The following is a 21,391-nucleotide window of genomic DNA, read 5'->3' as shown; positions in this document are numbered from 1 at the left end:
ATTTCCTTCTGTCGGCCCCTGGAGTCTCTTTTCCTGCCTGCTTGACAGCTCTCTGGAGAAATGATGTCTCTGAGGGTTGTTTTCTGTCTAGGATTATTTTGTATGGTGTTAAAAGGTGTGTTAAAAGGGCACCCTATTCCCTGAGACAGTAAATAAAGGCAGTAGTAGGACTTTACGGGAGGTCCTGTGGGTCCGGGAGGTCCTTTACTGTCCTGAGAACAGCTACAGGCATGGGGCATGGCAGGACAGTCCTCCTCCAGCCTCTGTAGAACAACAGAAAACAACAGACAGAGGCAATTCAAAAACCCACACATGAACGTACAGCAACTCAATTCAATTTCCTATTTGTGATTCATGACAGAACAAAACATTGTGAATTAAAGTAAACAAAACTATTGGCACAGAATGGGTGGCTAACTGGTTCAAATGGGAGATACTTATGTAAATGCTTAGCTTGGTGAGAATTGGAGATATTATGTAAATGTTGAAGAAAGAAACTGTTTTGTATTTCTCCTGGTGAGATTAAATGTCTTGGTTGGACATTTTTCAATTTCCAGGTTCCTCTATCAGTTAGTTCCTTCTGTCCAGTGCTCCAGTGTTACGTGTGTGGCTGGACTGCTGTGAGGCCTCAGGTTGCTATCTCTCCTGTTCCATCGGTCTGTCAACAGGAGAAAAATAACCTTTCTCCTCTCTTCTTCTCTCCTGGCCTCGCAGCAGCACCATACATCACATCTATCTCCTGGGCCCGGCTAGCTAGAAACACAGTTATCATTAAAAATAATTGTCCTATCCTTTTCCAATAATAAAACGTGCTTTGAAAGAGGCCGGTAGTAAATACAGACTAGCGGTCTGTGAGGAGTGAGGTGGACAGGATTGTATCTCCTAGGATGGGGTATTGGGAGTGTTATGTAGAGTTGTTACTAACAAAGTGTCATTAGGATGTCTTGACAGAGAAAGAAAGAGAGATATATACACTGCTCAAAAAAATAAAGGGAACACTTAAACAACACAATGTAACTCCAAGTCAATCTCACTTCTGTGAAATCAAACTGTCCACTTAGGAAGCAACACTGATTGACAATAAATTTCACATGCTGTTGTGCAAATGGAATAGACAACAGGTGGAAATTATAGGCAATTAGCAAGACACCCCCAATAAAGGAGTGGTTCTGCAGGTGGGGACCACAGACCACTTCTCAGTTCCTATGCTTCCTGGCTGATGTTTTGGTCACTTTTGAATGCTGGTGGTGCTTTCACTCTAGTGGTAGCATGAGACGGAGTCTACAACCCACACAAGTGGCTCAGGTAGTGCAGCTCATCCAGGATGGCACATCAATGCGAGCTGTGGCAAGAAGGTTTGCTGTGTCTATCAGCGTATTGTCCAGAGCATGGAGGCGCTACCAGGAGACAGGCCAGTACATCAGGAGACATGGAGGAGGCCGTAGGAGAGCAACAACCCAGCAGCAGGACCGCTACCTCTGCCTTTGTGCAAGGAGGAGCAGGAGGAGCACTGCCAGAGCCCTGCAAAATGACCTCCAGCAGGCCACAAATGTGCATGTGTCTGCTCAAATGGTCAGAAACAGACTCCATGAGGGTGGTATGAGGGCCCGACGTCCACAGGTGGGGGTTGTGCTTACAGCCGTGCAGGACGTTTGGCATTTGCCCGAGAACACCAAGATTGGCAAATTCGCCACTGGCGCCCTGTGCCCTTCACAGATGAAAGCAGGTTCACACTGAGCACGTGACAGACGTGACAGAGTCTGGAGACGCAGTGGAGAACGTTCTGCTGCCTCCAACATCTTCCAGCATGACCGGTTTGGCGGTGGGTCAGTCATGGTGTGGGGTGGCATTTCTTTGGGGGGCCGCACAGCCCTCCATGTGCTCGCCAGAGGTAGCCTGACTGACCTAAGACAGGGAATTTTTACTGAGATTGAATGTCAGGAATTGTGAAAAACTGAGTTTAAATGTATTTGGCTAAGGTGTATGTAAACTTCCGACTTCAACTGTATATACAGTGTTGTAACGATGTACAAATGTTTCAAGTACAAAAGGTATTTACAATGGTGTTTGTTCTTCACTGGTTGACCTTTCCTTGTGGGAACAGGTAATAAATCTCTCTCTGTCTCTCTCTCTCTGTCCGTCTCTCTCTGTCTCTTTCTCTCTCTCTCTCTCTCTCTCTCTCTGTCTCTATATATATATATACTGCTCAAAAAAATAAAGGGAACACTAAAATAACACATCCTAGATCTGAATGAATGAAATAATCTTATTAAATACTTTTTTCTTTACATAGTTGAATGTGCTGACAACAAAATCACACAAAAATAATCAATGGAAATCCAATTTATCAACCCATGGAGGTCTGGATTTGGAGTCACACTCAAAATTAAAGTGGAAAACCACACTACAGGCTGATCCAACTTTGATGTAATGTCCTTAAAACAAGTCAAAATGAGGCTCAGTAGTGTGTGTGGCCTCCACGTGCCTGTATGACCTCCCTACAATGCCTGGGCATGCTCCTGATGAGGTGGCGGATGGTCTCCTGAGGGATCTCCTCCCAGACCTGGACTAAAGCATCCGCCAACTCCTGGACAGTCTGTGGTGCAACGTGGCGTTGGTGGATGGAGCGAGACATGATGTCACAGATGTGCTCAATTGGATTCAGGTCTGGGGAACGGGCGGGCCAGTCCATAGCATCAATGCCTTCCTCTTGCAGGAACTGCTGACACACTCCAGCCACATGAGGTCTAGCATTGTCTTGCATTAGGAGGAACTCAGGGCCAACCGCACCAGCATATGGTCTCACAAGGGGTCTGAGGATCTCATCTCGGTACCTAATGGCAGTTAGGATCACCACATTATTTTAAGAATGTGAAATGTCAGAATAATAATAGAGAGAATTATTTCAGCTTTTATTTCTTTCATCACATTCCCAGTGGGACAGAAGTTTACATGCACTCAATTAATATTTGGTAGCATTGCCTTCCATTTGTTTAACTTGGGTCAAAAATTTCGGGTAGCCTTCCACAAGCTTTCCACAATAAGTTGGGTGAATATTGGCCCATTCCTCCTGACAGAGCTGGTGTAACTGAGTCAGATTTGTAGGCCTCCTTGCTCGCACATGCTTTTTCAGTTCTGCCCACAAATTTTCTATAGGATTGAGGTCAGGGCTTTGTGATGGCCACTCCAATACCTTGACTTTGTTGTCCTTGAGCCATTTTGCCACAACTTTGGAAGTATGCTTGGGGTTATTGTCCATTTGGAAGACCCATTTGTGACCAAGCTTTAATTTCCTGACTGATGTCTTGAGATGTTGCTTCAATATATCCACATAATTTTCCTCCCTCATGATGCCATCTAATTTGTGAAGTGCACCAGTCCCTCCTGCAGCAAAGCATCCCCACAACATGATGCTGCCACCCCTGATGGTGTTCTTCGGATTGCCAGCCTCCCCCTTTTTCCTCCAAACTTAACGATGATCATTATGACCAAACAGTTCTATTTTTGTTTCATCAGACCAGAGGACATTTCTCCAAAAAGTACGATCTTTGTCCCCATGTGCAGTTGCAAACCGTAGTCTGGCTTTTTTATGGCGGTTTTGGAGCAGTGGCTTCTTCCTTGATGAGCGGCCTTTCAGGTTATTGTCTGGTCTAGCTAGGTCAGTCCTGCTCATGTCTCTCATGTTACTGTCTGGTCTAGCTAGGTCAGTCCTGCTCATGTCTCTCATGTTACTGTCTGGTCTAGCTAGGTCAGTCCTGCTCATGTCTCTCATGTTACTGTCTGGTCTAGCTAGGTCAGTCCTGGTCATGTCTCTCATGTTACTGTCTGGTCTAGCTAGGTCAGTCCTGGTCATGTCTCTCATGTTACTGTCTGGTCTAGCTAGGTCAGTCCTGGTCATGTCTCATGTTACTGTCTGGTCTAGCTAGGTCAGTCCTGGTCATGTCTCATGTTACTGTCTGGTCTAGCTAGGTCAGTCCTGGTCATGTCTCTCATGCTACTGTCTGGTCTATCTAGGTCAGTGTTGGACATGTCTCTCATGATACTGTCTGATCTAGCTAGGTCAGTCCTGGACATGTCTCATGTTACTGTCTGGTCTAGCTAGGTCAGTGTTGGACATGTCTCATGTTACTGTCTGGTCTAGCTAGGTCAGTCCTGGACATGTCTCATGTTACTGTCTGGTCTAGCTAGGTCAGTCCTGGTCATGTCTCATGTTACTGTCTGGTCTAGCTAGGTCAGTCCTGGTCATGTCTCTCATGTTACTGTCTGGTCTAGCTAGGTCAGTCCTGGTCATGTCTCATGTTACTGTCTGGTCTAGCTAGGTCAGTCCTGGTCATGTCTCATGTTACTGTCTGGTCTAGCTAGGTCAGTCCTGGTCATGTCTCATGTTACTGTCTGGTCTAGCTAGGTCAGTCCTGGTCATGTCTCTCATGTTACTGTCTGGTCTAGCTAGGTCAGTGTTGGACATGTCTCTCATGATACTGTCTGGTCTAGCTAGGTCAGTGTTGGACATGTCTCTCATGATACTGCTGTCCCCATAGCATAACCCTTTTTGGGTCCAGGTGGAACCCTTTCCACAAAGGACTGACTAGGTGTAACCCTTATGGGTTCCATTCTACCTGGAACCCAAAAGGGTTCTACCTGGTAAATCCTTTGTAGAAAGGGCTCTACCTGGAACCAAAAATATTTCTTCAAAGGGTTCTCCTATGGGGACAGCCGAATAACCTTTTTAGGTTCTAGATACACTCTTAGGAAAATCAAAGTTCTATGTTCTGTCTGACATATAGCACATAGCCTGCAGGCAGGGTGTTGCTATGTTCTGTCTGACATATAGCACATAGTCTGCAGGCAGGGTGTTGTTATGTTCTGTCTGACATATAGCACATAGTCTGCAGGCAGGGTGTTGTTATGTTCTGTCTGACATATAGCACATAGCCTGCAGGCAGGGTGTTGTTATGTTCTGTCTGACATATAGCACATAGCCTGCAGGCAGGGTGTTGTTATGTTCTGTCTGACATATAGCACATAGCCTGCAGGCAGGGTGTTGTTATGTTCTGACATATAGCACATAGCCTGTAGGCAGGGTGTTGCTATGTGGATTTAGTACAGAGAGGAGAAAGAACAGTGGTTTGAGAGTATCGTGGAGTGGAATATAGTTGGTGGGTTGGGTTGGATGGTAGTCTCTCTCAGTTACTTATCATCTTGGAGTGGATTAGAGTTGGTGGGTTGGATGGTTGGGTTGGATGGTAGTCTCTCTCAGTTATTCATCATCTTGGAGTGGATTAGAGTTGGTGGGTTGGATGGTTGGGTTGGATGGTAGTCTCTCTCAGTTATTGGTTGTTGGTCTGTTGGTCTGTTAGTCTGTTGGTTATTGGTCTGTTGGTTATTGGTCTGTTGGTTGTTGGTCTGTTGGTTATTGGTTGTTGGTCTGTTGGTTGTTGGTCTGTTGGTTATTGGTTGTTGGTCTGTTGGTTATTGGTCTGTTGGTTATTGGTCTGTTGGTTATTGGTCTGTTGGTCTGTTGGTTGTTGGTCTGTTGGTTGTTGGTCTGTTGGTTATTGGTCTGTTGGTTATTGGTTGTTGGTCTGTTGGTTGTTGGTTGTTGGTCTGTTGGTTATTGGTCTGTTGGTTATTGATCTGTTGGTCTGTTGGTTATTGGTTGTTGGTCTGTTGGTTATTGGTCTGTTGGTTATTGGTCTGTTGGTTATTGGTTGTTGGTCTGTTGGTTGTTGGTTGTTGGTCTGTTGGTTGTTGGTTGTTGGTCTGTTGGTTGTTGGTTGTTGGTCTGTTGGTTGTTGGTCTGTTGGTTGTTGGTCTGTTGGTTATTGGTTGTTGGTCTGTTGGTTATTGGTCTGTTGGTTGTTGGTCTGTTGGTTATTGGTCTGTTGGTTGTTGGTCTGTTGGTTATTGGTCTGTTGGTTGTTGGTCTGTTGGTTGTTGGTCTGTTGGTTATTGGTTGTTGGTCTGTTGGTTATTGGTCTGTTGGTCTGTTGGTTATTGGTCTGTTGGTTGTTTGTTGTTGGTCTGTTGGTTGTTGGTCTGTTGGTTATTGGTTGTTGGTCTGTTGGTTATTGGTCTGTTGGTTATTGGTCTGTTGGTTGTTGGTCTGTTGGTTGTTGGTCTGTTGGTTGTTGGTCTGTTGGTTGTTGGTCTGTTGGTCTGTTGGTTATTGGTCTGTTGGTTATTGGTCTGTTGGTTATTGGTTGTTGGTCTGTTGGTTGTTGGTCTGTTGGTTATTGGTTGTTGGTCTGTTGGTTATTGGTCTGTTGGTTATTGGTCTGTTGGTTATTGGTATGTTGGTCTGTTGGTTGTTGGTCTGTTGGTTGTTGGTCTGTTGGTTATTGGTCTGTTGGTTATTGGTTGTTGGTTGTTGGTTGTTGGTCTGTTGGTTATTGGTCTGTTGGTTATTGATCTGTTGGTCTGTTGGTTATTGGTTGTTGGTCTGTTGGTTATTGGTCTGTTGGTTATTGGTCTGTTGGTTATTGGTTGTTGGTCTGTTGGTTGTTGGTTGTTGGTCTGTTGGTTGTTGGTTGTTGGTCTGTTGGTTTGGTTGTTGGTTGTTGGTTATTGGGGTTTTGGTCTGTTGGTTATTGGTCTGTTGGTTGTTGGTCTGTTGGTTATTGGTCTGTGGTTGTTGGTCCTGTTGGTTATTGGTCTGTTGGTTGTTGGTCTGTTGGTTGTTGGTCTGTTGGTTATTGGTTGTTGGTCTGTTGGTTATTGGTCTGTTGGTCTGTTGGTTATTGGTCTGTTGGTTGTTTGTTGTTGGTCTGTTGGTTGTTGGTCTGTTGGTTATTGGTTGTTGGTCTGTTGGTTATTGGTCTGTTGGTTATTGGTCTGTTGGTTGTTGGTCTGTTGGTTGTTGGTCTGTTGGTTGTTGGTCTGTTGGTTATTGGTCTGTTGGTTGTTGGTCTGTTGGTTGTTGGTCTGTTGGTTGTTGGTCTGTTGGTTGTTGGTCTGTTGGTTATTGGTCTGTTGGTTATTGGTCTGTTGGTTATTGGTCTGTTGGTTGTTGGTCTGTTGGTTGTTGGTCTGTTGGTTATTGGTCTGTTGTTGTTATGGTCTGTTGGTCTGTTGGTCTGTTGGTTGTTGGTCTGTTGGTTATTGGTCTGTTGGTCTGTTGGTCTGTTGGTTGTTGGTCTGTTGGTCTGTTGGTTGTTGGTCTGTTGTTCTGTTGGTCTGTTGGTTATTGGTCTGTTGGTTGTTGGTTGTTGGTCTGTTGGTCTGTTGGTTGTCGCTCTGTTGGTCTGTTGGTTGTTGGTCTGTTGGTTGTTGGTCTGTTGGTCTGTTGGTTATTGGTCTGTTGGTCTGTTGGTTATTGGTCTGTTGGTTATTGGTCTGTTGGTCTGTTGGTTGTTGGTCTGTTGGGCTGTTGGTTATTGGTCTGTTGGTATGTTGGTTATTGGTCTGTTGGTCTGTTGGTTGTTGGTTGTTGGTCTGTTGGTCTGTTGGTATGTTGGTTGTTGGTTGTTGGTCTGTTGGTATGTTGGATGTTGGTTATTGGTCTGTTGGTCTGTTGGTATGTTGGTTATTGGTCTGTTGGTTGTTGGTCTGTTGGTTATTGGTCTGTTGGTTATTGGTCTGTTGGTTGTTGGTTGTTGGTCTGTTGGTTATTGGTCTGTTGGTTATTGGTCTGTTGGTTGTTGGTTGTTGGTCTGTTGGTATGTTGGTCTGTTGGTTATTGGTTGTTGGTTGTTGGTTATTGGTCTGTTGGTTATTGGTCTGTTGGTCTGTTGGTTGTTGGTCTGTTGGTTATTGGTTATTGGTCTGTTGGTTATTGGTCTGTTGGTTATTGGTCTGTTGGTTGTTGGTCTGTTGATTATTGGTCTGTTGGTTGTTGGTTGTTGGTCTGTTGGTTGTTGGTCTGTTGGTTATTGGTCTGTTGGTTATTGGTCTGTTGGTTGTTGGTCTGTTGGTTGTTGGTCTGTTGGTTGTTGGTCTGTTGGTTGTTGGTCTGTTGGTTATTGGTCTGTTGGTTGTTGGTTGTTGGTCTGTTGGTTGTTGGTCTGTTGGTTGTTGGTCTGTTGGTTATTTGTCTGTTGGTTGTTGGTTATTGGTCTGTTGGTTGTTGGTTGTTGGTCTGTTGGTTGTTGGTCTGTTGGTCTGTTGGTTATTGGTCTGTTGGTTGTTGGTCTGTTGGTTGTTGGTCTGTTGGTTGTTGGTCTATTGGTCTGTTGGTTATTGGTCTGTTGGTTATTGGTCTGTTGGTCTGTTTGTTATAGGTCTGTTGGTTATTGGTCTGTTGGTTATTGGTCTGTTGGTCTGTTGGTTATTGGTCTGTTGGTTGTTGGTCTGTTGGTTGTTGGTCTGTTGGTTATTGGTCTGTTGGTTATTGGTCTGTTGGTTATTGGTCTGTTGGTCTGTTGGTCTGTTGGTTGTTGGTCTGTTCGTTATTGGTCTGTTGGTTATTGGTCTGTTGGTTGATGGTTGTTGGTCTGTTGGTTATTGGTCTGTTGGTCTGTTGGTTATTGGTTGTTGGTTGTTGGTTGTTGGTCTGTTGGTTGTTGGTCTGTTGGTCTGTTGGTTATTGGTCTGTTGGTTGTTGGTCTGTTGGTTGTTGGTCTGTTGGTTGTTGGTCTGTTGGTTATTGGTCTGTTGGTTATCGGTCTGTTGGTCTGTTGGTTGTTGGTCTGTTGGTCTGTTGGTTGTTGGTCTGTTGGTTGTTGGTCTGTTGGTTGTTGGTCTGTTGGTTGTTGGTCTGTTGGTTATTGGTCTGTTGGTTGTTGGTCTGTTGGTTATTGGTCTGTTGGTCTGTTGGTTATTGGTCTGTTGGTCTGTTGGTTGTTGGTCTGTTGGTTGTTGGTCTGTTGGTTATTGGTCTGTTGGTTATTGGTCTGTTGGTTATTGGTCTGTTGGTTATTGGTCTGTTGGTCTGTTGGTTATTGGTCTGTTGGTTATTGGTCTGTTGGTTATTGGTCTGTTGGTTATTGGTCTGTTGGTTATTGGTTGTTGGTTATTGGTCTGTTGGTTGTTGGTTGTTGGTTGTTGGTCTGTTGGTTATTGGTCTGTTGGTTATTGGTCTGTTGGTTGTTGGTTGTTGGTCTGTTGGTTATTGGTCTGTTGGTCTGTTGGTTATTGGTTGTTGGTTGTTGGTTATTGGTCTGTTGGTTATTGGTTGTTGGTTGTTGGTTGTTGGTCTGTTGGTTATTGGTCTGTTGGTTATTGGTTATTGGTCTGTTGGTTGTTGGTCTGTTGGTTGTTGGTCTGTTGGTTATTGGTCTGTTGGTTGTTGGTTGTTGGTCTGTTGGTTATTGGTCTGTTGGTTATTGGTCTGTTGGTTATTGGTCTGTTGGTTATTGGTCTGTTGGTCTGTTGGTTATTGGTCTGTTGGTTATTGGTCTGTTGGTTATTGGTCTGTTGGTTGTTGGTCTGTTGGTTATTGATCTGTTGGTTGTTGGTCTGTTGGTTGTTGGTCTGTTGGTTATTGGTCTGTTGGTTATTGGTCTGTTGGTTATTGGTTGTTGGTCTGTTGGTTATTGGTCTGTTGGTTTGTTGGTCTGTTGGTTGTTGGTCTGTTGGTTATTGGTCTGTTGGTCTGTTGGTCTGTTGGTTGTTGGTCTGTTGGTTATTGGTCTGTTGGTCATTGGTCTGTTGGTTGTTGGTTGTTGGTCTGTTGGTTATTGGTCTGTTGGTCTGTTGGTTGTTGGTTGTTGGTCTGTTGGTTGTTGGTCTGTTGGTTGTTGGTCTGTTGGTCTGTTGGTCTGTTGATTGTTGGTCTGTTGGTCGTTGGTCTGTTGGTTATTGGTTGTTGGTCTGTTGGTTGTTGGTCTGTTGGTCTGTTGGTTGTTGGTCTGTTGGTTGTTGGTCTGTTGCTTATTGGTCTGTTGGTTGTTGGTCTGTTGGTTATTGGTCTGTTGGTCTGTTGGTTATTGGTCTGTTGGTTGTTGGTCTGTTGGTTATTGGTCTGTTGGTCTGTTGGTTATTGGTTGTTGGTCTGTTGGTCTGTTGGTTATTGGTCTGTTGGTCTGTTGGTTGTTGGTCTGTTGGTTGTTGGTCTGTTGGTTATTGGTCTGTTGGTTATTGGTCTGTTGGTTATTGGTCTGTTGGTTATTGGTTGTTGGTCTGTTGGTTATTGGTCTGTTGGTTGTTGGTCTGTTGGTTATTGGTTGTTGGTTGTTGGTTATTGATCTGTTGGTTGTTGGTCTGTTGGTTGTTGGTCTGTTGGTTATTGGTCTGTTGGTTATTGGTCTGTTGGTCTGTTGGTCTGTTGGTTGTTGGTCTGTTGGTCTGTTGGTTGTTGGTCTGTTGGTTATTGGTCTGTTGGTTATTGGTTGTTGGTCTGTTGGTTATTGGTCTGTTGGTTATTGATCTGTTGGTCTGTTGGTTGTTGGTCTGTTGGTTATTGGTCTGTTGGTTATTGCTCTGTTGGTCTGTTGGTCTGTTGGTTGTTGGTCTGTTGGTCTGTTGGTTGTTGGTCTGTTGGTTATTGTTCTGTTGGTTATTGGTTGTTGGTCTGTTGGTTATTGGTCTGTTGGTTATTGATCTGTTGGTCTGTTGGTATTTGGTCTGTTGGTTATTGGTCTGTTGGTTATTGGTCTGTTGGTTATTGGTCTGTTGGTCTGTTGGTCTGTTGGTTGTTGGTCTGTTCGTTATTGGTCTGTTGGTTATTGGTCTGTTGGTTGATGGTTGTTGGTCTGTTGGTTATTGGTCTGTTGGTCTGTTGGTTATTGGTTGTTGGTTGTTGGTTGTTGGTCTGTTGGTTGTTGGTCTGTTGGTCTGTTGGTTATTGGTCTGTTGGTTGTTGGTCTGTTGGTTGTTGGTCTGTTGGTTGTTGGTCTGTTGGTTATTGGTCTGTTGGTTATCGGTCTGTTGGTCTGTTGGTTGTTGGTCTGTTGGTCTGTTGGTTGTTGGTCTGTTGGTTGTTGGTCTGTTGGTTGTTGGTCTGTTGGTTGTTGGTCTGTTGGTTATTGGTCTGTTGGTTGTTGGTCTGTTGGTTATTGGTCTGTTGGTCTGTTGGTTATTGGTCTGTTGGTCTGTTGGTTGTTGGTCTGTTGGTTGTTGGTCTGTTGGTTATTGGTCTGTTGGTTATTGGTCTGTTGGTTATTGGTCTGTTGGTTATTGGTCTGTTGGTCTGTTGGTTATTGGTCTGTTGGTTATTGGTCTGTTGGTTATTGGTCTGTTGGTTATTGGTCTGTTGGTTATTGGTTGTTGGTTATTGGTCTGTTGGTTGTTGGTTGTTGGTTGTTGGTCTGTTGGTTATTGGTCTGTTGGTTATTGGTCTGTTGGTTGTTGGTTGTTGGTCTGTTGGTTATTGGTCTGTTGGTCTGTTGGTTATTGGTTGTTGGTTGTTGGTTATTGGTCTGTTGGTTATTGGTTGTTGGTTGTTGGTTGTTGGTCTGTTGGTTATTGGTCTGTTGGTTATTGGTTATTGGTCTGTTGGTTGTTGGTCTGTTGGTTGTTGGTCTGTTGGTTATTGGTCTGTTGGTTGTTGGTTGTTGGTCTGTTGGTTATTGGTCTGTTGGTTATTGGTCTGTTGGTTATTGGTCTGTTGGTTATTGGTCTGTTGGTCTGTTGGTTATTGGTCTGTTGGTTATTGGTCTGTTGGTTATTGGTCTGTTGGTTGTTGGTCTGTTGGTTATTGATCTGTTGGTTGTTGGTCTGTTGGTTGTTGGTCTGTTGGTTATTGGTCTGTTGGTTATTGGTCTGTTGGTTATTGGTTGTTGGTCTGTTGGTTATTGGTCTGTTGGTTTGTTGGTCTGTTGGTTGTTGGTCTGTTGGTTATTGGTCTGTTGGTCTGTTGGTCTGTTGGTTGTTGGTCTGTTGGTTATTGGTCTGTTGGTCATTGGTCTGTTGGTTGTTGGTTGTTGGTCTGTTGGTTATTGGTCTGTTGGTCTGTTGGTTGTTGGTTGTTGGTCTGTTGGTTGTTGGTCTGTTGGTTGTTGGTCTGTTGGTCTGTTGGTCTGTTGATTGTTGGTCTGTTGGTCGTTGGTCTGTTGGTTATTGGTTGTTGGTCTGTTGGTTGTTGGTCTGTTGGTCTGTTGGTTGTTGGTCTGTTGGTTGTTGGTCTGTTGCTTATTGGTCTGTTGGTTGTTGGTCTGTTGGTTATTGGTCTGTTGGTCTGTTGGTTATTGGTCTGTTGGTTGTTGGTCTGTTGGTTATTGGTCTGTTGGTCTGTTGGTTATTGGTTGTTGGTCTGTTGGTCTGTTGGTTATTGGTCTGTTGGTCTGTTGGTTGTTGGTCTGTTGGTTGTTGGTCTGTTGGTTATTGGTCTGTTGGTTATTGGTCTGTTGGTTATTGGTCTGTTGGTTATTGGTTGTTGGTCTGTTGGTTATTGGTCTGTTGGTTGTTGGTCTGTTGGTTATTGGTTGTTGGTTGTTGGTTATTGATCTGTTGGTTGTTGGTCTGTTGGTTGTTGGTCTGTTGGTTATTGGTCTGTTGGTTATTGGTCTGTTGGTCTGTTGGTCTGTTGGTTGTTGGTCTGTTGGTCTGTTGGTTGTTGGTCTGTTGGTTATTGGTCTGTTGGTTATTGGTTGTTGGTCTGTTGGTTATTGGTCTGTTGGTTATTGATCTGTTGGTCTGTTGGTTGTTGGTCTGTTGGTTATTGGTCTGTTGGTTATTGCTCTGTTGGTCTGTTGGTCTGTTGGTTGTTGGTCTGTTGGTCTGTTGGTTGTTGGTCTGTTGGTTATTGTTCTGTTGGTTATTGGTTGTTGGTCTGTTGGTTATTGGTCTGTTGGTTATTGATCTGTTGGTCTGTTGGTATTTGGTCTGTTGGTTATTGGTCTGTTGGTTATTGATCTGTTGGTCTGTTGGTCTGTTGGTTGTTGGTCCGTTGGTTATTGGTCTGTTGGTTATTGGTCTGTTGGTTATTGGTCTGTTGGTCTGTTGGTTGTTGGTTGTTGGTCTGTTGGTCATTTGAATGGTTGGTTAAAAGGCAGTTGTTCTTACCAGTCCAGGGAGCTCACAGCACTTGTCTCGACTGGCCCAGGACGTGCTGCAGATAATGTCAAACATCTGGATCTGGAACTATACACACACAGAGAACAAATACACAGAGAAAGAGTTCATATTGGCATGACATTGCAACACACTTACGGTATAAAGATTTCTACACTATGTTCTACCCTGTGTTCTACACCGTGTTCTATACTGTGTTCTACACTATGTTCTACCCTGTGGTCTACACCGTGGTCTACACAATGTTCTACACCGTGGTCTACACCATGATCTACACCGTGATCTACACCGTGATCTACACAATATTATAAACCATGTTCTACACTGTGGTCTACACAATGTTCTACACCATGTTCTACACCATGTTATAAACCATGTTATAAACCATGTTCTACACTGTGGTCTACACAATGTTCTACACAATGTTCTACACCATGTTCTACACCATGTTCTACACTGTGGTCTACACTGTGGTCTACACTGTGGTCTACACTGTGGTCCACACCCTGATCTACACAATGTTCTACACAATGTTCTACACCATGTTCTACACCATGTTCTACACCATATTCTACACCGTGTTCTACACTGTGGTCTACACTGTGGTCTACACCGTGGTCTACACCGTGGTCTACACCATGGTCTACACCATGTTCTACACCATGTTATAAACCATGTTCTACACTGTGGTCTACACAATGTTCTACACAATGTTCTACACCATGTTCTACACCATGTTATAAACCATGTTCTACACTATGGTCTACACAATGTTCTACACAATGTTCTACACCATGTTCTACACAATGTTCTACACAATGTTCTACACCATATTCCACACCATGTTCTACACTGTAGTCTACACTGTGGTCTACACCGTGGTCTACACAATGTTCTAAACCATGTTCTATGTTGTACACCGTGGTCTACGTTGTACACCGTGGTCTACACCGTGCTCTATGTTCTACACCGTGGTCTACACCGTGTTCTACATGCTTCAGAGAAATATCCAAATAGGGGTTGTGAGGTATGATGGTGACTGTCTGCTCAACAGGCTGTTTAATGGTGACTCTGTCTGATCAACAGGCTGTTTAATGGTGACTCTGTCTGATCAACAGGCTGTTTAATGGTGACTGTCTGCTCAACAGGCTATTTAATGGTGACTCTGTCTGATCAACAGGCTGTTTGATGGTGACTGTCTGATCAACAGGCTGTTTAATGGTGACTCTGTCTGATCAACAGGCTATTTAATGGTGACTCTGTCTGATCAACAGGCTATTTAATGGTGACTCTGTCTGCTCAACAGGCTGTTTGATGGTGACTGTCTGCTCAACAGGCTGTTTAATGGTGACTGTCTGCTCAACAGGCTGTTTGATGGTGACTGTCTGCTCAACAGGCTGTTTAATGGTGACTCTGTCTGCTCAACAGGCTGTTTAATGGTGACTGTCTGCTCAACAGGCTGTTTAATGGTGACTGTCTGCTCAACAGGCTGTTTAATGGTGACTGTCTGCTCAACAGGCTGTTTAATGGTGACTCTGTCTGCTCAACAGGCTGTTTGATGGTGACTGTCTGCTCAACAGGCTGTTTAATGGTGACTGTTTGCTCAACAGGCTGTTTAATGGTGAATCTGTCTGCTCAACAGGGTGTTTGATGGTGACTGTCTGCTCAACAGGCTGTTTGATGGTGACTGTCTGCTCAACAGGCTGTTTGATGGTGACTCTGTCTGCTCAACAGGCTGTTTAATGGTGACTCTGTCTGCTCAACAGGCTGTTTGATGGTGACTCTGTCTGCTCAACAGGCTGTTTGATGGTGACTCTGTCTGCTCAACAGGCTGTTTGATGGTGACTGTCTGATCAACAGGCTGTTTAATAGTGACTGTCTGTCTGCTCAATGATGGTGAACTGAATGACCTAAATGTACATACACACAACCCACTGGGCACACACTGGCTGAATCAACATTGTTTCCATGTCATTTCAATGAAATTACGTTGAACCAATGTGGAATAGACGTTGAATTGACGTCTGTGCCCAGTGGGAATGAACTTTCACTGAGAGAGTGAATCACTTTTAAACACTAGGCTAAAATAAATGAAATGTATTTCTTATGAGATTACACATTGATAAGATGAAACTGCTGAGGAAATATGAAAGCCTCACCACTTTAAAGGACAATAAACTGAGAATTAATTGTAAAACATCTCGGGGGACATTTCTTTCTTTCCACCAATTCCCTCAAAATGCTGTACAAAGCAATTTCTTTTCATCAGACTGTCTCCAGAAATAATAAAATAATACAGTCTCACATAGTTGCAAAGCAGTCCATTCATCTACCCTCAGAGCTGCACAGAAATCATCACACAACTATTATGCATCTAACAAAGACTGCTCCTCATCTTATTTCCTGTCCTGACATCTTGGGTCACATAGAGGATGTATGGTGTTATAGAGATTGTAGGGTGTTGCGGTGGTAGATGGTGTTATAGAGGCAGTATGGTGTTGTTATGGAGGATATAGGGTGTTATAGAGGCTGTAGAGTGTTGTGGTGGTGTTATAGAGGCTGCAGGGTGTTGTGGTGGTGTTATAGAGGCTGTAGGATGTTGTGGTGGTGTTATAGAGGCTGTAGAAAGTTGTTGTGGTGTTATAGAAGCTGTAGGGTGTTGTTATAGAGGCTGTAGGGTGCTGTGGTGGTGTTATAGAGGCTGCAGGATGTTGCGGTGGTGTTATAGAGGCTGTATGGTGTTGTTATGGAGGATGTAGGGTGTTATAGAGGCTGTAGAGTGTTGTGGTGGTGTTATAGAGGCTGCAGGGTGTTGTGGTGGTGTTATATAGCCTGTAGGGTGTTGTGGTGGTGTTATAGAGGATGTAGGGTGTTGTTGTGGGACTATAGAGCCTGTAGGGTGTTGTTGTGGTGTTATAGAGGCTGTAGGGTGTTGTGGTGGTGTTATAGAGGATGTAGGGTGTTGTGGTGGGACTATAGAGGCTGCATGGTGTTGTTGTGGTATTATAGAGTCTGTAGGGTTTTGTTGTGGTGTTATAGAGGCTGTAGGGTGTTGTGGTGGTGTTATAGAGGCTGTAGGGTGTTGTGGTGGTACTATAGAGGCTGTAAGGTGTTGTGGTGGTGTAATAGAGGATGTAGGGTGTTGTGGTGGGACTATAGAGACTGTAGGGTGTTGTGGTGGTGTTATAGAGACTGTAGGGTGTTGTTGTGGTGTTATAGAGGCTGTAGGGTGTTGTGGTGGTGTTATAGAGGTTATATGGTGTTGTGGTGGTGTTAAAGAGGATGTTGGGTGTTGTGGTGGTGTTATAGAGGCTCTAGTGTGTTGTTGTGGTGTTATAGAGGCTGTGGGGTGTTGTTATAGAGATTGTAGGTGTTGTGGTGGTGTTATAGAGGCTGTAGGGTGTTGTTATGGTGTTATAGAGGATGTACGGTGTTGTGGTGGTGTTATAGAGGCTGTAGGGTGTTGTTATAGAGATTGCAGGGTGTTTTTATATAGGCTGTATGGTGTTGTTATAGAGGCTGTAGGGTGTTGTTGTGGGGTTATAGAGGCTGTACTGTGTTGTTGTGGTATTATAGAGGCTGCATGGTGTTGTTGTGGTGTTATAGAGGCTGCATGGTGTTGTTGTGGTATTATAGAGGCTGTAGGGTGTTGTTGTGGGACTATAGAGGCTGTAGGGTGTTGTGGTGGTGTAATAGAGGATGTAGGGTGCTGTTGTGGGACTATAGAGGCTGTAGGGTGTTGTGGTGGTGTAATAGAGAATGTAGGGTGTTGTTGTGGGACTATAGAGTCTGTAGGGTGTTGTTCTGGTAATATAAAGGATGTAGGGTGTGTGACTGAAAGCTGTAGGTCTATAGGACAGCCAGCTCAGAGAATGATGCAGAGACTGACAGACAGTACTCTGTGTTTCTCAAAATGAATACTACCGTGCTCCGAGCACACACCCAGTGCTCCGAGCAAATTGGAGCATGGGAGAGTCAGAGTATGGGTTGAATTCAAAGTATGTGAAATGAAGCTTCTGGAATGCAGTACTCTGTTTGTACATATTTTAAAGCGTTGATGCAAGCTTCAATGGAAAGTAGGCACAGAAATATGACACAACCAGGTAAAAAAATGACGCGACATTTCTTGAAATCAATGGCGGCCATTATTTGAGTGAGAGAAAATAAACTTCAACTTCGGAATGAAATGTTGCCCATTCACATCTCACATGTTGCCTGACTACAATATGTTATCTTGATACGTTAATAATACATACATGGTGTGTTCATTTTGGCATGTATACCTGCCTACAATACACACTGTAGTGTGCGTAGATTGCAAGCCCACAGTAAATCGATAGGGCTAGCTGCTGTTAGCTAGCCACGAAGAATTGACATCTACCTTGCATAACATTATTTTAAGTCATTTTTGCCTGTTAAACTATCTGGTTAGCTATATTATTACGCTTCACATATACAGTTGAAGTCGGAAGTTTACATACACTTAGGTTGGAGTCATTAAAACTCATTTTTCAACCACTCCACAAATTTCTTGTTAACAAACTATAGTTTTGGCAAGTCGGTATGGACATCTACTTTGTGCATGACACAAGTCATTTTTCCAGCAATTGTTTACAGACAGATTATGTCACTTATAATTTACTGTATCACAATTCCAGTGGGTCAGAAGTTTACATACACTAAGTTGGCTGTGCTTTTAAACAGCTTGGAAAATTCCAGAAAATGATGTCATGGCTTTAAAAGCTTCTGATAGGCCAATTGACATCATCTGAGTCAACTGGAGGTGTACCTGTGGATGTATTTCAAGGCCTACCTTCAAACTCAGTGCCTCTTTGCTTGACATCATGGGAAAATCAAAAGAAATCAGTCAAGACCTCAGAAAAAACATGGTAGACCTCCACAAGTCTGGTTCATCCTTGGGAGCAATTTCCAAACGCCTGAAGGTACCACGTTCATCTGTACAAACAATAGTACGCAAGTATAAACACCATGGGACCACGCAGCCATCATACCGCTCAAGAAGGAGACGCATTCTGTCTCCTGGAGATGAACGTACTTTGGTGCTAAAAGTGCAAATCAACCCCAGAACAACAGCAAAGGACCTTGTGAAGATGCTGGAGGAAAAAGGTACAAAAGTATCTATAACCACAGTAAATCGAGTCCTATATCAACATAACCTGAAAGGCCGCTCAGCAAGGAAGAAGCCACTGCTCCAAAACCGCCATACAAAAAGCCAGACTACGGTTTGCAACTGCACATGGGGACAAAGATTGTACTTTTTGGAGAAATGTCCTCTGGTCTGATGAAACAAAAATAGAACTGTTTGGCCATAATGACCATCGTTATGTTTGGAGGAAAAAGGGGGATGCTTGCAAGCTGAAGAACACCATCCCAACCGTGAAGAACAGGGGGTGGCAGCATCATGTTGTGGGGGTGCTTTGCTGCAGGAGGGACTGGTGCACTTCACAAAATAGATGGCATCATGAGGCAGGAAAATTACGTGGATATATTGAAGCAACATCTCTAGACATCAGTCAGGAAGTTAAAGCTTGGGTGCAAATGGGTCTTCCAAATGTACAATGACCCCAAGCATACTTCCAAAGTTGTGGCAAAATGGCTTAAGGACAACAAAGTCAAGGTATTGGAGTGGCCATCACAAAGCCCTGACCTCAATCATATAGAACATTTGTGGGCAGAACTGAAAAAGCGTGTGCGAGCAAAGAGGCCTACAAACCTGACTCAGTTACACCAGCTCTGTCAGGAGAAATGAGACAATATTCACCCAACTTATTGTAGGAAGCTTGTGGAAGGCTACCTGAAACAATTGACCCAAGTTAAACAATTTAAAGGCAATGCTTCCAAATACTGAGTGTATGTAAGCTTCTGACCCACTGGGAATGAGATGAAAGAAATAAAAGCTGAAATAAATAATTCTCTCTACTATTATTCTGACATTTCGCATTTTTAAAATAAAGTGGGATTCCTAACTGACCTAAGACAGGGAATTTGTACTGGGAATAAATGTCAGGAATTGTGAAAAACTGAGTTTAAATGTATTTGGCTAAGGTGTATGTAAACTTCTGACTTCAACTGGCCTTCCCTGTAGCTCAGTTGGTAGAGCATGGTGTTTGCAACGCATGGTGTTTGCAACGCCAGGGTTGTGGGTTCGATTCCCACGGGGCGCCAGTACGGAAAAAATAAATAAATAACGAAATAAATGTATGAAATGTATGAAATGTGAGTTGCTCTGGATAAGAGCATCTGCTAAATGACTAAAATGTAATGTAAATGTAACTGGAGCTAGCTCATAGTTATGAAGTAATGAAGATCCTCTGAGAATGCACTCGCAGCATGAGCGTGTGAAACACGGTAGTATGCATATTGAGAAATACCCCATGTCATGCTTTGAAAGTGAAATGTCTTGTACATCTAGAGGTTGCTTGCCTTGCAGGTGTGTTGATGATGTCTAGTTAGGTTTAGGGTTTAAGGTTAGGAGTAGTTTAAATGAAAAGAAACACCTGCAAACTATGCTTGTTTCTTGTCTTAACGTTTCATGCTTTTCAACCTTTGTAAAAACACAAACATTAACACCTTATGGTGATACTGTGTAAACTGCACAATGTGTGGTAGATTCCTCCATCATTCTTACCGGAGCTGAGTTGTCCCTCTTCCCTCTGGATCGTACCATGCGTCCCAGTACCTCCACCCCGTCTATACTGATGTTGCCAGCCGCGTTGATGGGCTTTCCTCCCACTACCTTACAGTCAACCACCACCCTGGCTGTGGTCTTACTGATCGCCATGTGGAGCTGTGGGAAGACGAGATGGAACACCAGGTTTTAAACATACTGACACAAACCACAGTATTATCAGTCTGTGGGAAGACGAGATGGAACACCATGTTTTAAACATACTGAAACAAACCACAGTATTATCAGTCTGTGGGGAGAGGAGATGGAACACCATGTTTTAAACATACTGACACAAACCACAGTATTATCAGTCTGTGGGGAGAGGAGATGGAACACCATGTTTTAAACATACTGACACAAACCACAGTATTATCAGTCTGTGGGGAGAGGAGATGGAACACCAGGTTTTAAACATACTGACACAAACCACAGTATTATCAGTCTGTGGGGAGAGGAGATGGAACACCAGGTTTTAAACATACTGACACAAACCACAGTATTATCAGTCTGTGGGGAGAGGAGATGGAACACCAGGTTTTAAACATACTGACACAAACCACAGTATTATCAGTCTGTGGGAAGACGAGATGGAACACCATGTTTTAAACATACTGAAACAAACCACAGTATTATCAGTCTGTGGGGAGAGGAGATGGAACACCATGTTTTAAACATACTGACACAAACCACAGTATTATCAGACTTATCAGAAAGTATATTTTATACAAAGCCTACATACATGCTTCATAAATCATCTATAAGCCAATGTCATGCAAGCATACTGTATAAGGGTCCTATAACGGGTCCTTGGATGTGGTATAACTATCATCCAGAGAGTAAATGCTGTCTCCTAACAGTCAGTCATTGGACAATATAGCAGACGTATCAAGTCCTCAGCACTTTCATTAAAATAAACATTCAGTCATTGGACAATATAGCAGGTGTATCAAGTCCTCAGCACTTTCATCAAAATAAACATTCAGTCATTGGACAATATAGCAGGTGTATCAAGTCCTCAGCACTTTCATCAAAATAAACATTCAGTCATTGGACAATATAGCAGGCGTATCAAGTCCTCAGCACTTTCATCAAAATAAACATTCAGTCATTGGACAATATAGCAGGCGTATCAAGTCCTCAGCACTTTCATCAAAATAAATTGTAGTCCATTGTATTAACTCAGTGTTATAAAACTAACAGTGAATCCAACTCTGACCCATTCTCTGGCTTCAAAGTCCAAACTCTGGCGGTAGTTCAATGGTAAACCCGTCCGTAGCTGTACTCCAGCTAGTCACAACCTTATCAATTGGCTGTGAGCAGGGCCAACCAATGAGAACTATTGCCCGTAATAAACAGTAAAGGTGTAATGTCCATTTTGAGTGAAATCTCTGGGTTGAGTCACCTTAGACCATTGATCAAGAAATTGTTTCTCAAGAAATACACTACCGGTCAAAAGTTTTAGAACACCTACTCATTCAAGGGTGAAGACATCAAAACTATGAGATAACACATGTTGAATCGTGTAGGAACCAAAAAAAGTGTTAAACAAATCAAAATATATTTGATATTCTTCAAAGTAGCCACCCTTTGCCTTGATGACAGCTTTGCACACTCTTGGCATTTTCTCAACCAGCTTCACCTGGAATGCGTTTCCAACAGTCTTATTGGAGTTCCCACATATGCTGAGCACTTGTTGGCTGCTTTTCCTTCACTTTGCGGTCCGACTCATCCCAAACCATCTCAATTTGGTTGAGGTCGGGTGATTGTAGAGGCCAGGTCATCTGATGCAGCACTCCATCACCCTCCTTCATG

At 43.5% G+C, this 21,391-nt stretch overlaps 1 protein-coding gene across 2 annotated transcripts in view; it reads right to left on the bottom strand.

Moving 5' to 3' along the window:
- Nucleotides 1-21,391, bottom strand: part of LOC115190915 (collagen alpha-1(XIV) chain) — a 214,877-nt gene that overhangs the window by 46,611 nt on the left and 146,875 nt on the right. For both annotated transcript variants that reach the window (XM_029748950.1, XM_029748951.1), the window contains exons 34-36: nt 19,538-19,696; nt 12,880-12,957; nt 177-263 (exon numbers count right to left, since the gene is read on the bottom strand). In XM_029748950.1, the coding sequence (XP_029604810.1) occupies nt 177-263; nt 12,880-12,957; nt 19,538-19,696 (324 nt within the window). The remainder of the gene's footprint in view (nt 1-176; nt 264-12,879; nt 12,958-19,537; nt 19,697-21,391) is intronic.

The sequence above is a fragment of the Salmo trutta genome, unplaced genomic scaffold (assembly GCF_901001165.1).
Source record: "Salmo trutta unplaced genomic scaffold, fSalTru1.1, whole genome shotgun sequence".
Taxonomy (NCBI): domain Eukaryota; kingdom Metazoa; phylum Chordata; class Actinopteri; order Salmoniformes; family Salmonidae; genus Salmo; species Salmo trutta.
This window is presented reverse-complemented; position numbering and strand designations above follow the sequence as displayed.